General features: G+C 36.9%; 1 protein-coding gene across 4 annotated transcripts in view; it reads left to right on the top strand.

The window, feature by feature from the left end:
- The window catches only part of LOC142336519 (uncharacterized), a 97,578-nt gene that overhangs the window by 74,170 nt on the left and 1,813 nt on the right, over positions 1 to 21,595 (top strand). For all 4 annotated transcript variants that reach the window (XM_075385425.1, XM_075385424.1, XM_075385423.1 and 1 more), the window contains 2 exons: positions 2,133 to 3,015; positions 6,020 to 6,642. In XM_075385425.1, the coding sequence (XP_075241540.1) occupies positions 2,211 to 3,015; positions 6,020 to 6,642 (1,428 nt within the window). In that variant the 5' untranslated portion in view covers positions 2,133 to 2,210. The remainder of the gene's footprint in view (positions 1 to 2,132; positions 3,016 to 6,019; positions 6,643 to 21,595) is intronic.

Consider the following 21,595-nt stretch of genomic DNA (forward strand, 5'->3'; position numbering starts at 1 on the left):
ATCATGTTTTCCTATATATAGTTCAGGATTTTAAAACTTGTAACGGTTTGCAAATCAACTACAGGTTAAATGGCTTCCCAAGTTGATATGTCAGATCCAAGCGAACTCTGATCAAACCATTTCAAGATTTTATCCCCTGATCAGACTGTGCCAGACCGAAATGACTTTTGGTCAGACCCTAGTGCAACCAAAGAAGTATAGCGATTTTTATCCAACCGTAGCAATCTCTGATAAAGCGATGCACGAAAAAAACCGCCCTCTGATTAGACCCTGTGCGACCAAAATGTGGTTGTTGTAAACTTTATTACGACCCAAAAAATTTGCACAAATCTGTTGAGAAAACGCTCCCTCTGATCAGCACATCCTCCAATTTTTGCTTTTTGATCAGGCCATCATTCTCTAATACAATAAATTACTTGAAATCCGTATGAAGTTTGCTAATCCAACTTATAGTACTTAACCTAAGTTTGAATAAATTGGTCCATCTTGTTAATGTCAGAAAAAATCTTTTTGGCGAATTTATTTACATTATTTGTTTAATTGTCTGCTACCTTCTTTTTGCCTGAACAAAAAAAGTTGCTATAGAAATTGTGTTCAAATTAAATGGTCACTTTTTTCTCTGTGGTAAGATTTTGAGGCGACTTTGTTTTCCAGACTTTGTTCTCTGGTCAGACTTTTGAGCAACTTTTCCTGTATCTAGTGCGACCCTTGATCAAACTTGTGTGCGACTTTTGATCAGACTATGTTCAGATATCGGTCTTTTATCGGAATTTGTGTGACCATTGTTCAGATTATCGTGCGGCCAGAACACTTTCCAGACTCTGTAGTTTGGGTCACACTATGCCCCACGTGTGCAACCCAAACAGTCTGATCAGAGGTGGCTTGGGTTTGGCACCTCAGCCTTGGTCAGCTTACGTTATTTCCGAATTCTGACTAGTATATCAAGTTGTTGCGAGGTTCTCAACAAAATGCCACATTTTCTCTGTAACTCCATCAGAGTTACGTAACTCTTTTCTTGACTAAAACTTTGTACATAAATCAATGCTATTAGATTATTGCGTGTTGTGTTTTTACACCATTAATTATGATCTCGTTTTAGTGACGCAATAAGCGAGTTATAATCTTTTCACTAGACAGACCGTTCATCAGACCTCTGATTTAGTCAAATTCGGTGCAAAGGGAGGAAGTTCAGGGAAGTCAGGTTCTGGCTATATGTATGGGAACTTCCGGCATTTTAACTTCTGGCACTACAGACATTGGGCATTTTAAAACTTGCACGTGCGTGTTTTAATTGATGTTACAGCTATAGTCTGTCTCATCGAGCAGCAACCAACACAAAAGCTTGAAACACTCTAGTCATGCAAATGATCATTATGCTGATATCTGTGTGTTTTAAATTTGAACTTTGACCTTTCAACTTTGCATCCCAGGATGAAGTCCGCGACCCAAGACAGGTATTGGCCAGACCGACTTGTTGGCGGACAGGGGGGCTTCAGACCGACCATACCTAAAGATAGGTATTGGCGAGGCCGATCAGACTTTGGCCACCCTTGGCCAGACCGAACAGACTTTGGCTAAGATTGAGAAGACTGAACAGACTTTGTCCAGATCATTGGCTGGACCTCTAGCCTTTGAAATTATTGGCCAGATCAAACAGACCGAAAACTGGGTATTGGCCAGACCAAATAGACCGATATGTGGGTATTGGCCAGACCGAACAGACAATAATTGGCATTGGCCAGATGGAAAGGCGCGACCGAAATTTTTTCCAGACCATTGAGTTGGGTCGCACCGGACCCCCCCGACCTAAGTTGGTCTGGCCAATACCTGTCTTGGGTCGCGGACTTCATCCTGGGATCTATAGTTTAACGCTGAAGAGCAAGCGAGCATTTCAAAACTACAGGAAAAAACCAAAGATAAAAATTCAGAATAAAACATGCAAAAAACTTTCGAAGAAATGAAGCAACGCTGAATAGACTTTAACATGACAAATACATCCTAATGCTCTTTTCTTTATGTGAATTTTTTTCGAACGTTCACCTGCGTCTCAGCTATGGTTTCTGTATGGAACCGGCCATAGGTACGGTTGTTAAATCGCACATCTCAAGACACTCAAATGTTTGATGTTTCAGTAATGAGTGGGTTGAGGAGCTAATACCTTGTATCAAGTTGGGGAGGAGGGGTAGAGAGAAAGAGAAGCGGAGCGAGACATGCGTGATTCGAACAAGGGAGCCGAAGCAAGTTTATCACACGACGCGGAGGTTGCAGTCACGACTGCCGAAGTCACCGCAGACCCCACAATGACAAGTCCCAACATCGGCAACCCTTTGACCTTGAACAACTATTCCCCCCACACTCACAAATCTGTCCGACACAAAAGTTACGAGCCTTCTTTAAATAGCTCAACCCAGTCCAGGGGCGCTAAGAGGAGTAACTCCCCGACGCTCTCGCCTACGAGTCAAAGTATTGGTTCCTCGAATGACGAAGTGACGTCAACAATAAATTTGAACAGTTCTCTGACGTCACTGAGTTATTCAACCGCCGCAGCTGCTAATTTCCCAGCCAACTTTCCTTCGTCATCTGCTAGTCGGTCGCTTTGTTTCGTCTGTTTGGACAATTCGGCTGATAGCACGCTACCCGTCAACAAAGACTTTGTCCGGGAATCGTTTCCTAATTTTTCCAAAGACGTCGCATACCAGAAAGGCGTCTGTTCTAAGTGTTACCGAAAAGTTACAGAACTTGAAACTTTACAATCATTTAAACAGTTTTGCGATTTAATGTTCGAAGAGGCAAAATCGGAGTTGGAACAACTTTTTGATCTGTCTCGACACACTAGAATGTTGATAGATTTCGAACAGCAGGAGCAGTTTCGGAAATGTTTGACGAATGCGCCCGAGACGAATCTGATTGGCTCATTGCAAGTTGACGACGAGCAGCTGCCACAAAGTTCGTTCCTAAGCCGACAGCAGAGAACTAACAGATCATCAAATACTTTAGACAGTGATAATAACACTGGTTAGTACACAAGATTATTGGCAGTCCTGGGTTGACAAAAAGCTTTGGGTCTTTCTCATTATAGCGCCCCATGAAATTATAGCCCGTCTCATTGTGGTATATTTACCGTGATTGGGACTATAGCATAGGTTATCTGACCACTTAGCTGGGGTGGGGGAGGGGAGAGGGGATTTTTAATGGAAAGACTCAAAGTTTTGAGCTTAGAACTTTCATATTTTCGAACATTGACGAGAAATTTGGGATTTTTCAATAACTTCGGCTATTTCAAATTTTCATTTTTGAATTTTTGAAAAAAGTTCAATTATGAAGTTCTATGACTACAATATTCCCATTATTGCTCGATAAATCGTTTTTCAAATTTTTTCGTGCCATTTTTTGAAATTTGTTAATTGCTTCTTTTTTAATGTTTTCCAAGTAACATTTAAATTTTAAATTTTTACAATTAGCCTTTTATGAAAGTTTTACGACAGCAACATTTCATAGACACCATAATAGTAAGTTGTAGTTTTATCATAAAACAAGGATGCTCGTTAATGTGCTGTGCACATGATGTTTCGACCCGATCTATATTTTCGACTTAATTTTCAATCAAATGAAGAGATAATCAAAAATGGATGTTTGAGTATTAAAAAGTGTTACACAACCAAACTACTAATTGAATTACATAATGGCATACATCATTACAGCGCTCAAGAGATCTGCCATTATAAAGACTGCGACGAATAACAAACAACAAAATAAGCAAAAACAAAAATTTTTGCGGCGAAAACTCAATTTCTAAAATTAAAAACACCTAGTAACAACAACAAAATTCAATAAGATAAAACCTTAACTACACAAATTTGTTTTTCTTAACTACAAAGCAGATGGGAACTTTCGATAATGAGACTGGGTAAAAAATAATATGGGTATTTTGTTATTTGTTTTTTTTTCGTAGCCTTCTTAATAAAAAAAGAAGAAATAATGGGTTGAAATTCAAAAATCAATCAACAGTTTTTACACCAAACAATTTCAAAAGTCTTAAAAATCGTTTAAAAAGATCTGGATAGTTTTACTAACAAGTCATTATGAGATTAATAGAAAATATTTTTGGTCAGACTAAGACATATGAACGGACTGAAGATGCTTAAAAACTTGAGAAAACACAAATTATTGAAGCCATTAAAAAGTTAGCTATAATCTGCATATTCTCTGTTTTTCTGTTATTTGTTATTTATAGGCCACTCACAAAACTTTTAAGAAAACTGTTACTGTCCAATAATCAAAGAAATAATTACTACATAATTTTAATAGAACACGTTAATTTTTGGATTAAAAGGAATTTGATGGGACAGCTCAAAGATCAGAATAAAAGCTAGAACATAAAATCACTAACCATTTTATTTTTGGTTGCAGTAGAAAGAAGGGTGGTGCTGCCATTACTAAGTTTGACTTATAAAGAATTAAGAGACATTAAACTGAATAGCGTCCAACAGAACATCAATAAATACGCTAAGTTATCCCTCGATAAGAAAACAAGGATGTCTGTCATTAACAAATAATTAAAAACCATCCAAAAATTTTGAAAAAGTTTTGGAAAACTTGTGGCATAGAAGTTATAAAACCAATAATTAGAAGATAAAACCACTAACCAGATACATGGTGGTTGAAATAGAAAAGAGGGGATCTTGTACTTGCTGAGACTGACTTACAATACACGAACATACGTTTAAGATCGTTATTGATCAAATACCGATAAAAACAAAAAAATCAGTAGAGAAGTGCGAGAAGAAAGTGTCGGAGCGCTTTTCTCTGAAAACTTTACAAATGATCAATTGAACGTGCTATCTAAGCCTATGGGAACTATCAATTTTAGGATAATGTGATAACATTTCAATGGAACCAAAATTACCAAAAAAATCCAAAAATATAATAAAAATGATGAAAACTCGTGTCATGGAAGTTATAAAACCAATAGTCAGAAAATAAAGCCATCAACAAGATAAATTTTGATTGCAGCAGAAGGAGGAGGTCCTGTCTTTACTTAGGCTTAATTACAGTTCACGAAATTAGGTTTAGGATCGATTAATGTTCGAAAAATTTTTATCAATAAATGATTAATTTTAAAGCCTAACCAGCCATTAGCTGTCCACTCAATGCCCTAGTTAGGTCCACTTGATGTTCATTAGGAAGCCTATTGCGTTTTTATTCAACAGGTTTATGCTCTACGACTCAAAAATTAAATGAATTCTCGAAATTTAGATCAAAATTTCATTGAATGTTACGAAAACTCCAAGTCAAAGCCAAAAAATAGCGATTCCTTGAAAACGAATTGTTTGTTAATTGGGCATCATTTGACTGTAAATGAGGTTTGCCAGTAACACAACTTGGATATGAAAAGTGACTTAGTCTCTAAGTGACTTAAAAAAACAATAAAAAAAATTGAAAAGTTTTCTAAAAAAAAGAGCTCTCACTTTGAATTCGAACTGTTCCGATAGTAAACTTCCCTATGAGACCAGAACTTGCCTTTTTTTATCGCCTTTCGTCTATTGACAACACAAATATGTTTCATTTTGTGGCGTGGAATGTAATTTTGAATTAATATTTTATTTAATTAGAAAAATTAATATGAAGGAACGTTAAAAGTGAACGAAATCACGCCAAATATCCCGTGTTCACACAAAATTTTAAACCAGGATAACTTCTCAAAAAAATTCTTTTTTTTCCGAATTCAACGCTGGATGAACTTAATGATACCACTCACTCTTTACGATGAATATATAGATCTTTTGAAACATACTGTCAAAAACTTGAAATACCAACATATCATGGTAAATCTTGATAAGATATTAGGATGATCTTTTCAAAACAAACCAACAAGATTTCTTGGCAGCTCTTGACAAATCTTGATAAAGCTTGATGTTTTCATCGCAAGTACCATGTCAAGATCTTGGCAAGATTTACCATGTTTTGCTATATTTCATATCATGGTTTATTAAGTCGGTTCACCGGGAGTTAATTCTAGGATCCTCGCCCATCAGCAGTGCTGGAGGTAGCTCATCGTCAAAGAAGAACTCCGGCATCAGTCTGTCAAACCATCACCATCAGCAGAGTACAACCACTCACCACTCCTCTCAACATCAGCAACCTCACAGCCACAGCAGTCCAAGCGCAACCACCACCAGTACCAGTGGTGGCGACCTCAACAACCAGGGTTCCGGAAATCTCCCTGGACTTGGATCCGACGGTTCCCGGGATAACCAATGGACAAACGGTTCCGGAGGTGCTGCCTCTCAAGGTCAGAATCCGGCAGCGTCAGGATCCCATCATTCAGGAGCTCGCAGAAAACATCACAAGTTAGCCCACCATCAGACCCCCAAAAATTACCCGAGTGCTCTTGGTTATGAAGACGAAGAAACTGCTTACTTCGGGTCGCAATCATCGGGGGGTGGTCCAGGGACAGAGGAATCAGAGTTACCGAAAAGAGCAGACATGGCGAATGTTGCAGAAGATATCCCTGAGCGAGTAGGAGCTGAGAAATCAGACGGAACTGCAGTTGGTCTGCTTGAGGGTCTGGCACTCAGAGGTCTGAGCAACCTGGGATCCAGTCTTTCAGGGCCCAATAGGAAGTTTCTGCCTTTTCAGAATGTAAGTTACTGACTATTAGCGAGGGTTCCTGACACCAAGGGCTACACTCTAAATAAAGTTCAGGTAAATTTACCCGAAAAACACCTGACTTTATGGGAATCGCTCAGGCAAATTTTCCCCGCCTGAACAACACCTGAGGTTATCTGAAATTTGCCTGAAGAATTCAGGCGTCCCTGGCTGAACTTTTACCTGAACTTGCCTGTAAAACGTTTCTGGTAAATTTACCTGAACTCTTTTTCGAGTTTAATAATGATCTGATCGCGTCTTTTCTGACATTGCATAAAATGGATTGCTATGGTCTGAACAACTTTTCGATAGTCAAAGCGATGGCGCAATTTTTTTTTAATTTTTCAAATCTACCGAGAAGAAATTTACGAAGCGCTTCAATTGCAGTGGAGGCAAAATTACACTAACGAAGGACATTTTAGCCGAGCTTGCCAAACAAGTGAAAACCGTTCCGTGAGAAAAATACTTTTGAGATGAGGTTTTGATTCTGCGTATTTGAAATCAACCTTTCGACAAACTTTTGGGCAAACTTGAATTCCTTTTACCAATTTTAAAACACAAAAATTATAGTTTAAAAAATAATAGTAAAATTTTTATCAATTAATATATTTCTCTTTTATAATTTGTCCTGTTGATACAGTTTACTCACGCATGGCTTTTTAGTAGTTTCATACACAAATTCTGATTTTATTTATTCTTGTGTTTGTTTAACTCCACTATCAGACCTTGAAGAATTATTTTGAATCTTGCTTCCTTCAATTTATTTTTTGATTGTGTGTAACCGTAAGCTCTCTTGATTTCAGCAGTGGCTTTATAAGGATCTGTTACATAGTTTGATTTTTTGTTCTCATGCCAATTATTTGCATTTAATTTCTAGTTGATTTTTGGTGTAGAAGATGTTTCCCAGTCAATTTTACTATCCGCCAAAATTAAAAAAGGTATCAATAAAGCTGAAATAATAGGTTGGACTCTTTTTGCATTTTTTCTAGTCTACATAACTATAACATGTTTTTTCTAGAACATAACTTATTGGCTTCAATGTTAAGACAAAAACTCCTGTTGCAATGGGCAAAGTTGGACAAATTGGTTCAGAAAGTTGGCATTCGTGGTTCTTCTGTGGTGTTGTGTGTACTTCCGAAAAGAAATTTATGAAGTCAGATATCTGAAAAATTAATTGAAAAATGCGTTTCTTGGAGAAATTTGTACAAATTAACCATAGTTTTGTCCTTGTTTCTGTTTTTATTTGGCTTTTAATTTTAGCAATTCCCAGGTTATGCTTAGAAGATAGAAACCAATCTTGCGGTTCTCAGTATTTTTTCTAATTTGGTTCATATGTCAATTCCTAACTTAACAAAAATGACTGAAACGCGAATTACCCATTAACTTGGTTACAATGTTTATCAAAACAGCAGATCAACAGTTTAATGAATCAAATTTCATCAGTCCATTTCTTTTTCCATACATAAAAAGAATGTTTCCACTCTCCCCACTTTGGTCAAGTAAGAATAAAAACTCTTTTTTGAAGATGATAATTATATCCTCTAATAAGACGCTAGTGGAAAATTTAAAATTACTCTGTTGAGCTTAGAGTTCTCTGTGGACATCCAAGACTCTCATGGCGCGCGGGAAGGCAACACTACCAGGGACCCACGAATTTCAACTACTGAGAGTGACTGAGCGAGCCTGTCGAAAGCATTAGAAAGACCCCTCTGGTTGATAGTTCCAGCTGTCTAAAGAAAAGCTCTTTGGTTTAGTGTCTTCTTGAAGTTTAAAGTCATACCATCCTATATTTTCACTGCTAATGGCGCGAACGTAAAACTTTGCTAAGAACTTTTTTGATATTACATCATAAACTTTCAACCTTGGGCTGCTTCATTTGCGTAACCTGACATCTCCAGCTTTTTGGATAAGGTTTGTTTGCCGAGAAAAGTCACAGCAAAATGAAGAACAGAAGAACGGCCTGACATCCATGATGGCAAAAAATTGTTGGAAAAAGATATCACCAATGAGGTTTTGTTTTTCTACTACTGGAGATAAGTTAGCTGTTGAATAATTGTTTTGTAATGGCTTCTCCCCTTCTGTGATATACAACAGCAAGTCACCAAAAACATCCTGTGAGCCCGAAGCGCAGTAAGGGCATTTTCTCTCAGAGTCATAAATTTTAATACCAATTCTGTTCTTTACACTAAACCGAAATTCATTAGGTAGAAAATGCAGACGTAGCGCAAGTTTTGTTGCTGTACCCAGCTATGTGCCTGATTGTGGAAGAGACAGCGACTCAAGTCTTTCTTGATACCTCACTGAAGTAAGAGAAGTGCCTGATTGTGGAAGAGACAGCGACTCAAGTCTTTCTTGATACCTCACTTCAGGTCAAGAAGTTCATGGAGAACTTATATCTCTTGGATTCTGTTTCGTGTAAATAATGCCAACCCAAAAGAAACAAAGCAATCTTGTAAAGCTGCAAATTTAGATTCTTTTTGGGAAACTGACGTGTGATTTTGATTACCTTATCATTCGTCGCTAGAAGAGATTCCACGTAATTACCTCTACATTGATCTTGAGATTTTCAAATTTTCTTACCTTTAAACATGACAAACAAATTGGGAGGCATTCCTGCTGCCGAGAGTGGTAAGAAATAACGGTTCCGAGAATACGATCCCAAGCATCTTTTTGGCATTGTCAAAAAGTTTATGACCTCAATTAATTCAATTGCTGACGTATTAGTGCGAAGAAATCACAAAAGCTTTTGTTTTTGTGCCCCAAAACAACGTCGAAGAACACCCAATACACGTTGTGGAGCGTGTAGGAGGCTCAATTATTTAGGTATTGCCGTTGTTTTTTTTAATTTTTTCGCAAATATGAGCAACGTGTTTGTCGGTTCCTATTGCAGCTCCCATCATCTCAAATTCATCACACAAACTGCATGTCACGCCACTATCAATAGATTGAATGTTTGTATTCGACCAAATTTTGCATTTGTTTTTCCTTCCTTAAGAAGATGACTCTTTCAGGAGCATCCATGACAAGTTTTTGTAGAATTTGGTCAAGTTCTTGTTCTGACCCTGCAACAATACCATCATCTAAGTACTGGGTGTGTTGTATATGATTGGAAACTAGCTCACTAATTTTTAAATTCAATGGCCACAAAGTCAATGAGAAAAAAGATGAACCAAATTGAATGCATTTTTGGACACCAGATTCATTCTGTACTTTTTTGTTGTGGTAGAAAAGAGAAAAGGGTATTTGGCTATAACAAAAAGGTGAGATAGCTGCTACCCCGAAATAAATTTGTTTGCGCTGACAAAAGACGTGAAGGCTTGACTGAATTGAATGCATTCTGAAAGTCAATGTGAAGAATTCCAAGACGGGACTCAGAGCAGGTATTCTTCCTTATGTTATTTTAGCAATAATGAATTATTGCTTCTGCACCTCCGCTGACACCAACTCCCAATTGGAACATTTTAAACAATTAAGTGGCTACAGATTTGGCTTCCTTCACTAAAAGTTTTCCTATGAGCTATTTTAGTACTTCGCTAACTGCAAGGGGGCGCAATCCCATTTTTTCCTGGAGCGCAGTAAGTTAAGCACTGCACAGTGCCTTAGACACGAAATTGGTAAGTGTCCTACAGAGGCTGCATTGACAATCTTTTTGTGAGTTTTTTTGCTGACTCCAATTGGCCTGCGGCTGGGCATTTCACTGAATGAAGCAAAAGTTCAGGATGCAGTATGAAAGGTACAATATCAGTGTAATTTTTTGAAGCGATGAGCTGTTCAATGAAATCTTTTACGCTTAAAAGAAAAACTATTGATTTTTAGGGAAGTAAGTGAAAACTGAATCTTACTTCCTTCAATTCATTTTTTGATTATATGTGTAAGCATAAGCTCCCTTGATTTCAGCAGTGGCTTTATAAGGATCTGTTATATAATTTGATTTTTTATTCTTATGCCGATTATTGGCTTTGATTTTCTAATTGATATTTGGTGTAGATGATGTCTCCTAGTCAATTTTAGTTTCCACCGAATTTACAGAAATGTATCACAAAAGATGAAATAACTAGGTTGGACACTTTTTGCATTTTTTCTAGTCTACATAACTATAACCTGTTTTTTCTAGAACACAACTAATTCGCTTCAATAATAAGGCAAAAACTCCTGTTTCAATGGGCAAGGTTGGACAAATTGATTCACAAAGTTGGCATTTGTGGTTCTTCTGAGGTGTTGTGTGTACTTTCGAAAAAAAAATTTATGAATTCAGATTTCTGAAAAGTTAATTGAAAAATGCGTTTCTTGGAGAAATTTCTACAAATTAACCATAGTTTTTTCCTTGTTTCTGTTTTTCTTTCGCTTTTAATTTAAGCAATTCCCAGGTTATGCTTAAAAGATAGAAACCAACCTTGCGGTTCTCAAAATTTTTTCTAATTTTGGTTCATTTGTCAATTCCTAACTTAACAAAAATGACTGAAACGTAAATTACCTATTAACTTCGTTACAATGCTTATCAAAAAAGCAGATCAACAGTTTAATGAATCAGATTTCATCAGTCCAATTGTTTTTCTGAAAAGTTAATTGAAAAATGCGTTTCTTGGAGAAATTTGTACAAATTAACCATAGTTTTTTCCTTGTTTCTGTTTTTCTTTCGCTTTTATTTTTAGCAATTCTCAGGTTATGCTTAGAAGTTGAAACCAACCTTGCGGTTCTCAGTATTTTTTCTAATTTTGGTTCATATGTCAATACCTAACTTAAAAAAAATGACTGAAAAGCGAACTACCCATTAACTTGGTTACAATGCTTATCAAAAATGCAGATCAACAGTTTAATGAATCAAATTTCATCAGTCCGATTCTTTTTCCATACACAAAAGAATGTTTCCATTCTCCCCAATTTTGTCAAGTAAGAATAAAAACTTTTTTTTGAAGATGATAATTATATCCTCTAAAAAGACGCTAGTGGAAAATTTAAAAATACTCTGTTGAGTTTAAAGTTTTCTGTGGACATCCGAGACTCTCATGGCGCGCGGGCAGGCAACACTACCAGGGACCAATGAATTTCAGCTACTGAGAGTGACTGAGCGAGCTTGTCAAAAGCATTAGAAAACCCCTCTGGTTGATAGTTCCAGCTGTTTAAAAGCGAGGCTCTTTTTTTAGTGTCTTCTTAAAGTTTAAAGTCATACGTTCCTATACTTTCACTGCTAATGGCACGAACGTAAAACTTTGCTGAGAACTTTTTTGATATTACATCATAAACTTTCAATCTTGGGCTGCTTCAATTGCGTAACCTGACATCTCCAGCTTTTTGGATAAGGTTTGTTTGCCGAGAAAATGAAGGTTAGCAAAACGGCCTTAGATCCATGAGGGCAAAAAATTGTTGGAAAATGATATCACCAATGAGGTTTTGTTTTTCTACTACTGGAGATAAGTTAGCTGTTGAATAATTGTTTTGTAATGGTAACTACCCTTCTGTGACATACAACAGCAAGTCACCAAAAACATCTTGTGAGCCCGAAGTGCAGTAAGGGCTTTTTCTCTCAGAGTCATAAATTTTAATACCAATTCTGTTCTTTACACTCAGACAAAATTCCTTAGGTAGAAAATGCAGACGTAGCGCAAGTTTTGTTGCTGTACCCAGCTATGTGCCTGATTGTGGAAGAGACAGCGACTCAAGTCTCTGTTGATACCTCACTGAAGTAAGATCTTCTTTCAGGTCAAGAAGTTCATGGAGAACTTATATCTCTTGGATTCTGTTTCGTGTAAATAATCACAACCCAAAAGAAACAAAGCAATCTTGTAAAGCTGCAAATTTAGATTCTTTTTGGGAAACTGACGTGTGATTTTGATTACCTTATCATTCGTCGCTAGAAGAGATTCCACGTAATTACCTTTACATTGATCTTGAGATTTTCAAATTTTCTTACCCTGAAATCTGACAAACAAATTGGGAGGCATTCCAGCTGCCGAGAGTGGTAAGAAATAACGGTTCCAAAGCATCTCTTTGACAGTTGTCAAAAAATTTATGACCTCAATTAATTCAATTGCTGGCGTTTTAGTGCGAAGAGAATACAAAAGCTTTTATTTTTGTGCCCCAAAACAACGTCGAAGAACAACCAATACACGTTGTGGAGCGTGTAGGAAGCTCAATATTTTAGGTATTGCCGTTGTTTTTTGAATTTTTTTCGCAAATTTGAGGCAACGTGTTTGTCGGTTCCTATTGCAGCTCCCATCATCTCAAATTCATCACACAAACTGCGTGTCACGCCACTATTAATAGATTGAATATTTGTATTTTACCAACTTTTGCATTTGTTTTTCCGTCCTTAAGAAGAGGACTCTTTCAGTAGCATCCTCGACAATTTTTTGTAGAATTTGGTCAAGTTCTTGTTCTGACCCTGCAACAATACCATCATCTAAGTACCAGGTGTGTTGTGTATGATTGGAAACTAGCTCACCAATTTTTAAAATCAATGGCCAAAAGGTCAATGAGAACAGCGATGAACCAAATCGAATGCCTCTTTGGACACCAGACTCATTCTGCACTGTTTTGTTGTGGTAGAAAAGAGAAAAGGGTATTTGGATGTAACAAAAAGGTGTGATTGCTGCTACCTCCAATATAAATTTGTTTGCGCTGACAAAAGACGTGAACGCTTGACTAAATTGAATGCGTCCTGAAAGTCAATGTGAAGAATTCCAAGACGGGACTCAGAGCAGGTATTTTTCATTATGTTATTTTAGCATAATCATTTGTTGCTTTGGCACCTGCGCTGACACCAATTCCCAATTGGAACGTTTTGAACAATTTAGTGGCTACAGATTTGGCTTCCTTCACTAATAGTTTTCCTATGAGCTGTTTTAGGACTTCGGTAACAGCAAGGGGGCGTAACCCCCTTTTTTGCGGAGCTCAGTAAGTTAAGCACTGCACTGTGCCTTAGACACGAAATTGGTAAGTGTCCTATTGAGGCTGCATTGAAAATTGTTTTGTGAGTTTTAGTGCTGACTCCAATTGGCCTGCGGGTGGGCATTTCACTGAATGGACCAAAAGTTCAGGATGCAGTATGAAATGTACAGCATCAGTGTATTCTTTGGAAGCGATGAGCTAATCAATGAAATCTTTTTCGCTTGAACGAAAAACTATCGATGTTTAGGGAAGTAACTGAAAAAAAATAGTTTTCTTGGGATGCAGATGTTTCTGCGCTGTAATCCTAGCTTTAATTTCAGGTGCGAGTCCATCAGAGGCTAAAGTTTTTGCAACTCATTAGCCTTGAAGGCACGACAATTTAAACTTTTGTCAAATCTTTCCTTTCACTTCCCTGGTGTCTTCATGGAAATTGCCTCCTTTCAAATTTAACCAAACTCATTCGAATTCCAGCGCAATAGACATTGCAACAATCTTTGATCTAGATTACGTTTATGTCTTTTGGCCCCACGGTTGCTCGATCCAAATATGCATTTTGATACCAAATTCGATACGTTTTTGCAAGTTCAAGTGCACCTCTGGCTTCTCAGCAAAGTCGTTTGTTAATTGGGTGAACAATTGAGATTATCTGTATCAGAACTTTAAAGGGACAAAGCAACAATTTGAAGAATTTGTGCTCAACATTGTCAGTAGGTCACCTGGATTTGGGTCTCAGAGTATTTCAGCGCTGAACCAGCCCATTTCTTATGTAAAAACTAAATTCAGTTCGGAAATATTGCATCTCCAGAATATTTTAAGCTGCTTTATGTGAAGTTCTGCTTCATTATGATTATGTTGAGATCATTATAGGATAAACTTATCTTGTACAGTCTGAAAATTAGTCATACCCCAAATATAAGTATGAGCAGAGTAATGTTATACTTTTTTAGCTTATAACTGGTAATTACTATAGTAGTACTATGCTCTATTTATATATAAGCGAGTTTATATGCAATTACCACAAAGCCTAATTAGCTTAGTGGTTACATTTTGCTACGCAAATTTAATGTTACAAGTACCCACTCGGAAGTTTGAAGCCCATATAAATCAAACTTTGTTGGCGGGAGTTAAGATGATCATATTGTTTTTCATGAAGTAATTTTTACTCAAAAATCAAGACAAGCCCGTATAAATTGGGACATGAACAGAGTACTGATCGTCCTAAAAAATGGAATGTCTCTATACTGATTGAGCGCTGATTTACTCTGGCACCAACCTCCGGGCAGGCAAATCGCTCCCAGCACCAACTAAGTGGTTTTCCAATTGATCAGAGTATAAATTCTGCTCAGAATTAACTAAGAGCTCGTCAAGTTTGGCTGAAATTTCGTTAAAATTGTTCTTTGGAGCACTCAGGGTTTGCTTGTACTTGGAAAATGCCCAAGTTAGGATTTTATATGGGTTCCTTACTGTTGTAGATTATGAATTCTCTGTCCGTTTTTTCTTCTTGAACATAACTCCAGGCTCATCCGACGGAAGCACGTGCGAAACTCAATTTTAATTGGTTTTTAACTTCACAAATTTGTTTAAAATTTTGCTAGGCAGTGAATTTCAATTTAGCTTCATCACTTGAGTTATTTCTTAAATTTTAAGTCTTTGCAGACAGAAGTTACCAATTCAATGGTCTGATTTTTGCCTTCTCTTGTATTTGGTCCGTATTTGTGGCAACGTGTTTGTCGGTTCCTATTGCAGCTCCCATCATCTCAAATTCATCACACAAACTGCGTGTCACGCCACTATCAATAGATTGAATATTTGTATTTTACCAACTTTTGCATTTGTTTTTCCGTCCTTAAGAAGAGGACTCTTTCAGTAGCATCCTCGACAATTTTTTGTGGAATTTGGTCAAGTTCTTGTTCTGACCCTGCAACAATACCATCATCTAAGTACCAGGTGTGTTGTGTATGATTGGAAACTAGCTCACTAATTTTTAAAATCAATGGCCAAAAGGTCAATGAGAACAGCGATGAACCAAATTGAATGCCTCTTTGGACACCAGATTCATTCTGCACTGTTTTGTTGTGGTAGAAAAGAGAAAAGGGTATTTGGATGTAACAAAAAGGTGTGATTGCTGCTGCCCCCAAAATAAATTTGTTTGCGCTGACAAAAGACGTGAACGTTTGACTGAATTGAATGCATCCTGAAAGTCAATGTGAAGAATTCCAAGACGGGACTCGGAGCAGGTATTTTTCATTATGTTATTTCAGCATAATGATTTGTTGCTTTTGCACCTGCGCTGACACCAATTCCCAATTGGAACGTTTTGAACAATTTAGTGGCTACAGATTTGGCTTCCTTCACTAATAGTTTTCCTATGAGCTGTTTTAGGACTTCGGTAACTGCAAGGGGGCGTAACCCCCTTTTTTGCGGAGCTCAGTAAGTTAAGCACTGCACTGTGCCTTAGACACGAAATTGGTAAGTGTCCTATTGAGGCTGCATTGAAAATTGTTTTGTGAGTTTTAGTGCTGACTCCAATTGGCCTGCGGGTGGACATTTCACTGAATGTAGCAAAAGTTCAGGATGCAGTATGAAATGTACAGCATCAGTGTATTCTTTGGAAGCGATGAGCTAATCAATGAAATCTTTTTCGCTTGAACGAAAAACTATCGATGTTTAGGGAAAAAACTGAAAAAAATAGTTTTCTTGGGATGCAGATGTTTCTGCGCTGTAATCCTAGCTTTAATATCAGGTGCGAGTCCATCAGAGGCTAAAGTTTTTGCAACTCATTAGCCTTGAAGGCACGACAATTTAAACTTTTGTCAAATCTTTCCTTTCACTTCCCTGGTGTCCTCATGGAAATTGCCTCCTTTCAAATTTAACCAAACTCATTCAAATTCCAGCGCAATAGACATTGCAACAATCTTTGATCTAGATTACGTTTATGTCTTTTGGCCCCCACGGTTGCTCGATCCAAATATGCATTTTGATACCAAATTCGATACGTTTTTGCAAGTTCAAGTGCACCTCTGGCTTCTCAGCAAAGTCGTTTGTTAATTGGGTGAACAATTGAGATTATCTGTATCAGAACTTTAAAGGGACAAAGCAACAATTTGAAGAATTTGTGCTCAACATTGTCAGTAGGTCACCTGGATTTGGGTCTCAGAGTATTTCAGCGCTGAACCAGCCCATTTCTTATGTAAAAACTAAATTCAGTTCGGAAATATTGCATCTCCAGAATATTTTAAGCTGCTTTATGTGAAGTTCTGCTTCATTATGATTATGTTGATATCATTATAGGATAAACTTATCTTGTACAGTCTGAAAATTAGTCATACCCCAAATATAAGTCTGAGCAGAGTAATGTTATACTTTTTTAGCTTATAACTGGTAATTACTATAGTAGTACTATGCTCTATTTATATATAAGCGAGTTTATATGCAATTACCACAAAGCCTAATTAGCTTAGTGGTTACATTTTGCTACGCAAATTTAATGTTACAAGTACCCACTCGGAAGTTTGAAGCCCATATAAATCAAACTTTGTTGGCGGGAGTTAAGATGATCATATTGTTTTTCATGAAGTAATTTTTACTCAAAAATCAAGACAGGCCCGTATAAATTGGGACATGAACAGAGTACTGATCATCCTAAAAAATGGAATGTCTCTATACTGATTAAGCGCTGATTTACTCTGGCACCAACCTCCGGGCAGGCAAATCGCTCCCAGCACCAACTAAGTGGTTTTCCAATTGATCAGAGTAAAAATTCTGCTCAGAATTAACAAAGAGCTCGTCAAGTTTGGCTGAAATTTCGTTGAAATTGTTCTTTTGAGCACTCAGGGTTTGCTTGTACTTGGAAAATGCCCAAGTTAGGATTTTGTATGGGTTCCTTACTGTTGTAGATTATGAATTCTCTGTCCGTTTTTTCTTCTTGAACATAACTCCAGGCTCATCCGACGGAAGCACGTGCGAAACTCAATTTTAATTGGTTTTTAACTTCACAAATTTGTTTAAAATTTTGCTAGGCAGTGAATTTCAATTTAGCTTCATCACTTGAGTTATTTCTTAAATTTTAAGTCTTTGCAGACAGAAGTTACCAATTCAATGGTCTGATTTTTGCCTTCTCTTGTATTTGGTCCGTATTTGTGGCAACGTGTTTGTCGGTTCCTATTGCAGCTCCCATCATCTCAAATTCATCACACAAACTGCGTGTCACGCCACTATCAATAGATTGAATATTTGTATTTTACCAACTTTTGCATTTGTTTTTCCGTCCTTAAGAAGAGGACTCTTTCAGTAGCATCCTCGACAATTTTTTGTAGAATTTGGTCAAGTTCTTGTTCTGACCCTGCAACAATACCATCATCTAAGTACCAGGTGTGTTGTGTATGATTGGAAACTAGCTCACTAATTTTTAAAATCAATGGCCAAAAGGTCAATGAGAACAGCGATGAACCAAATTGAATGCCTCTTTGGACACCAGATTCATTCTGCACTGTTTTGTTGTGGTAGAAAAGAGAAAAGGGTATTTGGATGTAACAAAAAGGTGTGATTGCTGCTGCCCCCAAAATAAATTTGTTTGCGCTGACAAAAGACGTGAACGTTTGACTGAATTGAATGCATCCTGAAAGTCAATGTGAAGAATTCCAAGACGGGACTCGGAGCAGGTATTTTTCATTATGTTATTTCAGCATAATGATTTGTTGCTTTTGCACCTGCGCTGACACCAATTCCCAATTGGAACGTTTTGAACAATTTAGTGGCTACAGATTTGGCTTCCTTCACTAATAGTTTTCCTATGAGCTGTTTTAGGACTTCGGTAACTGCAAGGGGGCGTAACCCCCTTTTTTGCGGAGCTCAGTAAGTTAAGCACTGCACTGTGCCTTAGACACGAAATTGGTAAGTGTCCTATTGAGGCTGCATTGAAAATTGTTTTGTGAGTTTTAGTGCTGACTCCAATTGGCCTGCGGGTGGGCATTTCACTGAATGTAGCAAAAGTTCAGGATGCAGTATGAAATGTACAGCATCAGTGTATTCTTTGGAAGCGATGAGCTAATCAATGAAATCTTTTTCGCTTGAACGAAAAACTATCGATGTTTAGGGAAAAAACTGAAAAAAAATAGTTTTCTTGGGATGCAGATGTTTCTGCGCTGTAATCCTAGCTTTAATATCAGGTGCGAGTCCATCAGAGGCTAAAGTTTTTGCAACTCATTAGCCTTGAAGGCACGACAATTTAAACTTTTGTCAAATCTTTCCTTTCACTTCCCTGGTGTCTTCATGGAAATTGCCTCCTTTCAAATTTAACCAAACTCATTCAAATTCCAGCGCAATAGACATTGCAACAATCTTTGATCTAGATTACGTTTATGTCTTTTGGCCCCCACGGTTGCTCGATCCAAATATGCATTTTGATACCAAATTCGATACGTTTTTGCAAGTTCAAGTGCACCTCTGGCTTCTCAGCAAAGTCGTTTGTTAATTGGGTGAACAATTGAGATTATCTGTATCAGAACTTTAAAGGGACAAAGCAACAATTTGAAGAATTTGTGCTCAACATTGTCAGTAGGTCACCTGGATTTGGGTCTCAGAGTATTTCAGCGCTGAACCAGCCCATTTCTTATGTAAAAACTAAATTCAGTTCGGAAATATTGCATCTCCAGAATATTTTAAGCTGCTTTATGTGAAGTTCTGCTTCATTATGATTATGTTGAGATCATTATAGGATAAACTTATCTTGTACAGTCTGAAAATTAGTCATACCCCAAATATAAGTCTGAGCAGAGTAATGTTATACTTTTTTAGCTTATAACTGGTAATTACTATAGTAGTACTATGCTCTATTTATATATAAGCGAGTTTATATGCAATTACCACAAAGCCTAATTAGCTTAGTGGTTACATTTTGCTACGCAAATTTAATGTTACAAGTACCCACTCGGAAGTTTGAAGCCCATATAAATCAAACTTTGTTGGCGGGAGTTAAGATGATCATATTGTTTTTCATGAAGTAATTTTTACTCAAAAATCAAGACAGGCCCGTATAAATTGGGACATGAACAGAGTACTGATCATCCTAAAAAATGGAATGTCTCTATACTGATTAAGCGCTGATTTACTCTGGCACCAACCTCCGGGCAGGCAAATCGCTCCCAGCACCAACTAAGTGGTTTTCCAATTGATCAGAGTAAAAATTCTGCTCAGAATTAACAAAGAGCTCGTCAAGTTTGGCTGAAATTTCGTTGAAATTGTTCTTTTGAGCACTCAGGGTTTGCTTGTACTTGGAAAATGCCCAAGTTAGGATTTTGTATGGGTTCCTTACTGTTGTAGATTATGAATTCTCTGTCCGTTTTTTCTTCTTGAACATAACTCCAGGCTCATCCGACGGAAGCACGTGCGAAACTCAATTTTAATTGGTTTTTAACTTCACAAATTTGTTTAAAATTTTGCTAGGCAGTGAATTTCAATTTAGCTTCATCACTTGAGTTATTTCTTAAATTTTAAGTCTTTGCAGACAGAAGTTACCAATTCAATGGTCTGATTTTTGCCTTCTCTTGTATTTGGTCCGTATTTTAGTAGAAAAGAGTTCAAGTTTGAGCTGTGACTGTTTGTTTGCTTGACTCGGCATACGATTGACTCATTTATTCATAATTAAAATTAGGAATATGATATTGAGGATTAATTGATAGACTTCTAGATCTCCAGATTAGTTGATAAATTAAAAAAAAAATTTGAAAATTTTCAAAAATCTCAATGAAACTGAAAAAAAAGTTTAAAATTATCATCCTGAAAGTTTTGTGCTGTTTTTAGTCTCTGTTCTCCTTCTTCTGTCTAGATGATCTTTCTCAGTACTATTATCATCCAATCTGCGGGCGTTCTCCCTTATGTATGGTTAAAGTGGAAAGATAAGCTTGATATTTGAACTCTTAGTCTCTGAAGTCGGTCATTGTTTCACGTGTCTTACCGATTTATCTGGCTAAATATATTTCCCGGAGATCTAATCTATTGGGAATTTTTGACATTTTAAGAATGATGGGCTAACTCAAAGCAAGTCCTCATTTTAACCTATTCCTAAGCAACAAAACGGTTGTTCAGTTTTGACATTTTTCTACTATGTCCCTTTTGACAATATATTGATGTGTTGACAGAAGACCTACTGAGCAGGCAGAAAATTGGCTGCATTTTTAAATTTGTGAAGAGAAAAACTTTTCTGAGATTTTATAATTGAAGATTTTTGTCTGAAAAAGCAAAAAACGTCAATCATTTTGACGCTTTGCGCTTTGTATAAGTGGTTTTAACTTCATTTAAGGAATGGTCTTAATGAATATATAAATTTTCATAAGTTTTCATGATTGCAACTGTTGTCTTCAAACAAAATGACTAGCACAAGAGACTTTAAATGTCTGCTTTTTACTGGCGATTAGTCACCCAGAACAGCCATGGTTAAATTTGCACATATCTATCCAAGTGCTGAGACAAAAGAAGGGTTCAAAAAATTGTCGTTGATTCTTGGCAATTGTTTTTTAGATTTGACGTTAAAATGGTTGACATGATCTGTTTGAGTTAATACTATTTGAGTTTTTTTCTGAAAATTTTGCAATGAGTACATTCTGAAAAAGCATGAAGATAAAGTAGTTTTCAGGCATCTGTTTGCATGACATATGTGAAATAACGTGAGTATTCTAGTGGTATTTTTTGGGTGTGCATATTGGCTGCTGGACAATAGCAGTTTTTTTCCTTTCAATTGATCCGCTGAATTGATTAAGCAAAATCATTCAATGAACGTTTAAGGTCAAAAAAAAGGACAAAAGAAAGGCCTTGTTGATCACACTAACCATTATTATCCTTTGAATTTTGCTCCTCAGCTTTATACAGTGCCACCCCTGTATTCTCTGCCGTCTCTGCTTTCAGAAAGACGTTTTTATTAGTTAAAAAAAGAAGAAAATAATTACATATGTTGTGAACAACATGTAGTTGTTTTAATTTTTCTAAAAAATTGTTTCTCAACTCTTTTTCCGTATCCATAGCATTTAAAAACGTATGAAACCTATAGGTTAGGTTTCATCCT

This window comes from Convolutriloba macropyga, chromosome 3 (genome assembly GCF_964194025.1).
Source record: "Convolutriloba macropyga chromosome 3, txConMacr16.3, whole genome shotgun sequence".
In the NCBI taxonomy this organism is placed as follows: domain Eukaryota; kingdom Metazoa; phylum Xenacoelomorpha; order Acoela; family Convolutidae; genus Convolutriloba; species Convolutriloba macropyga.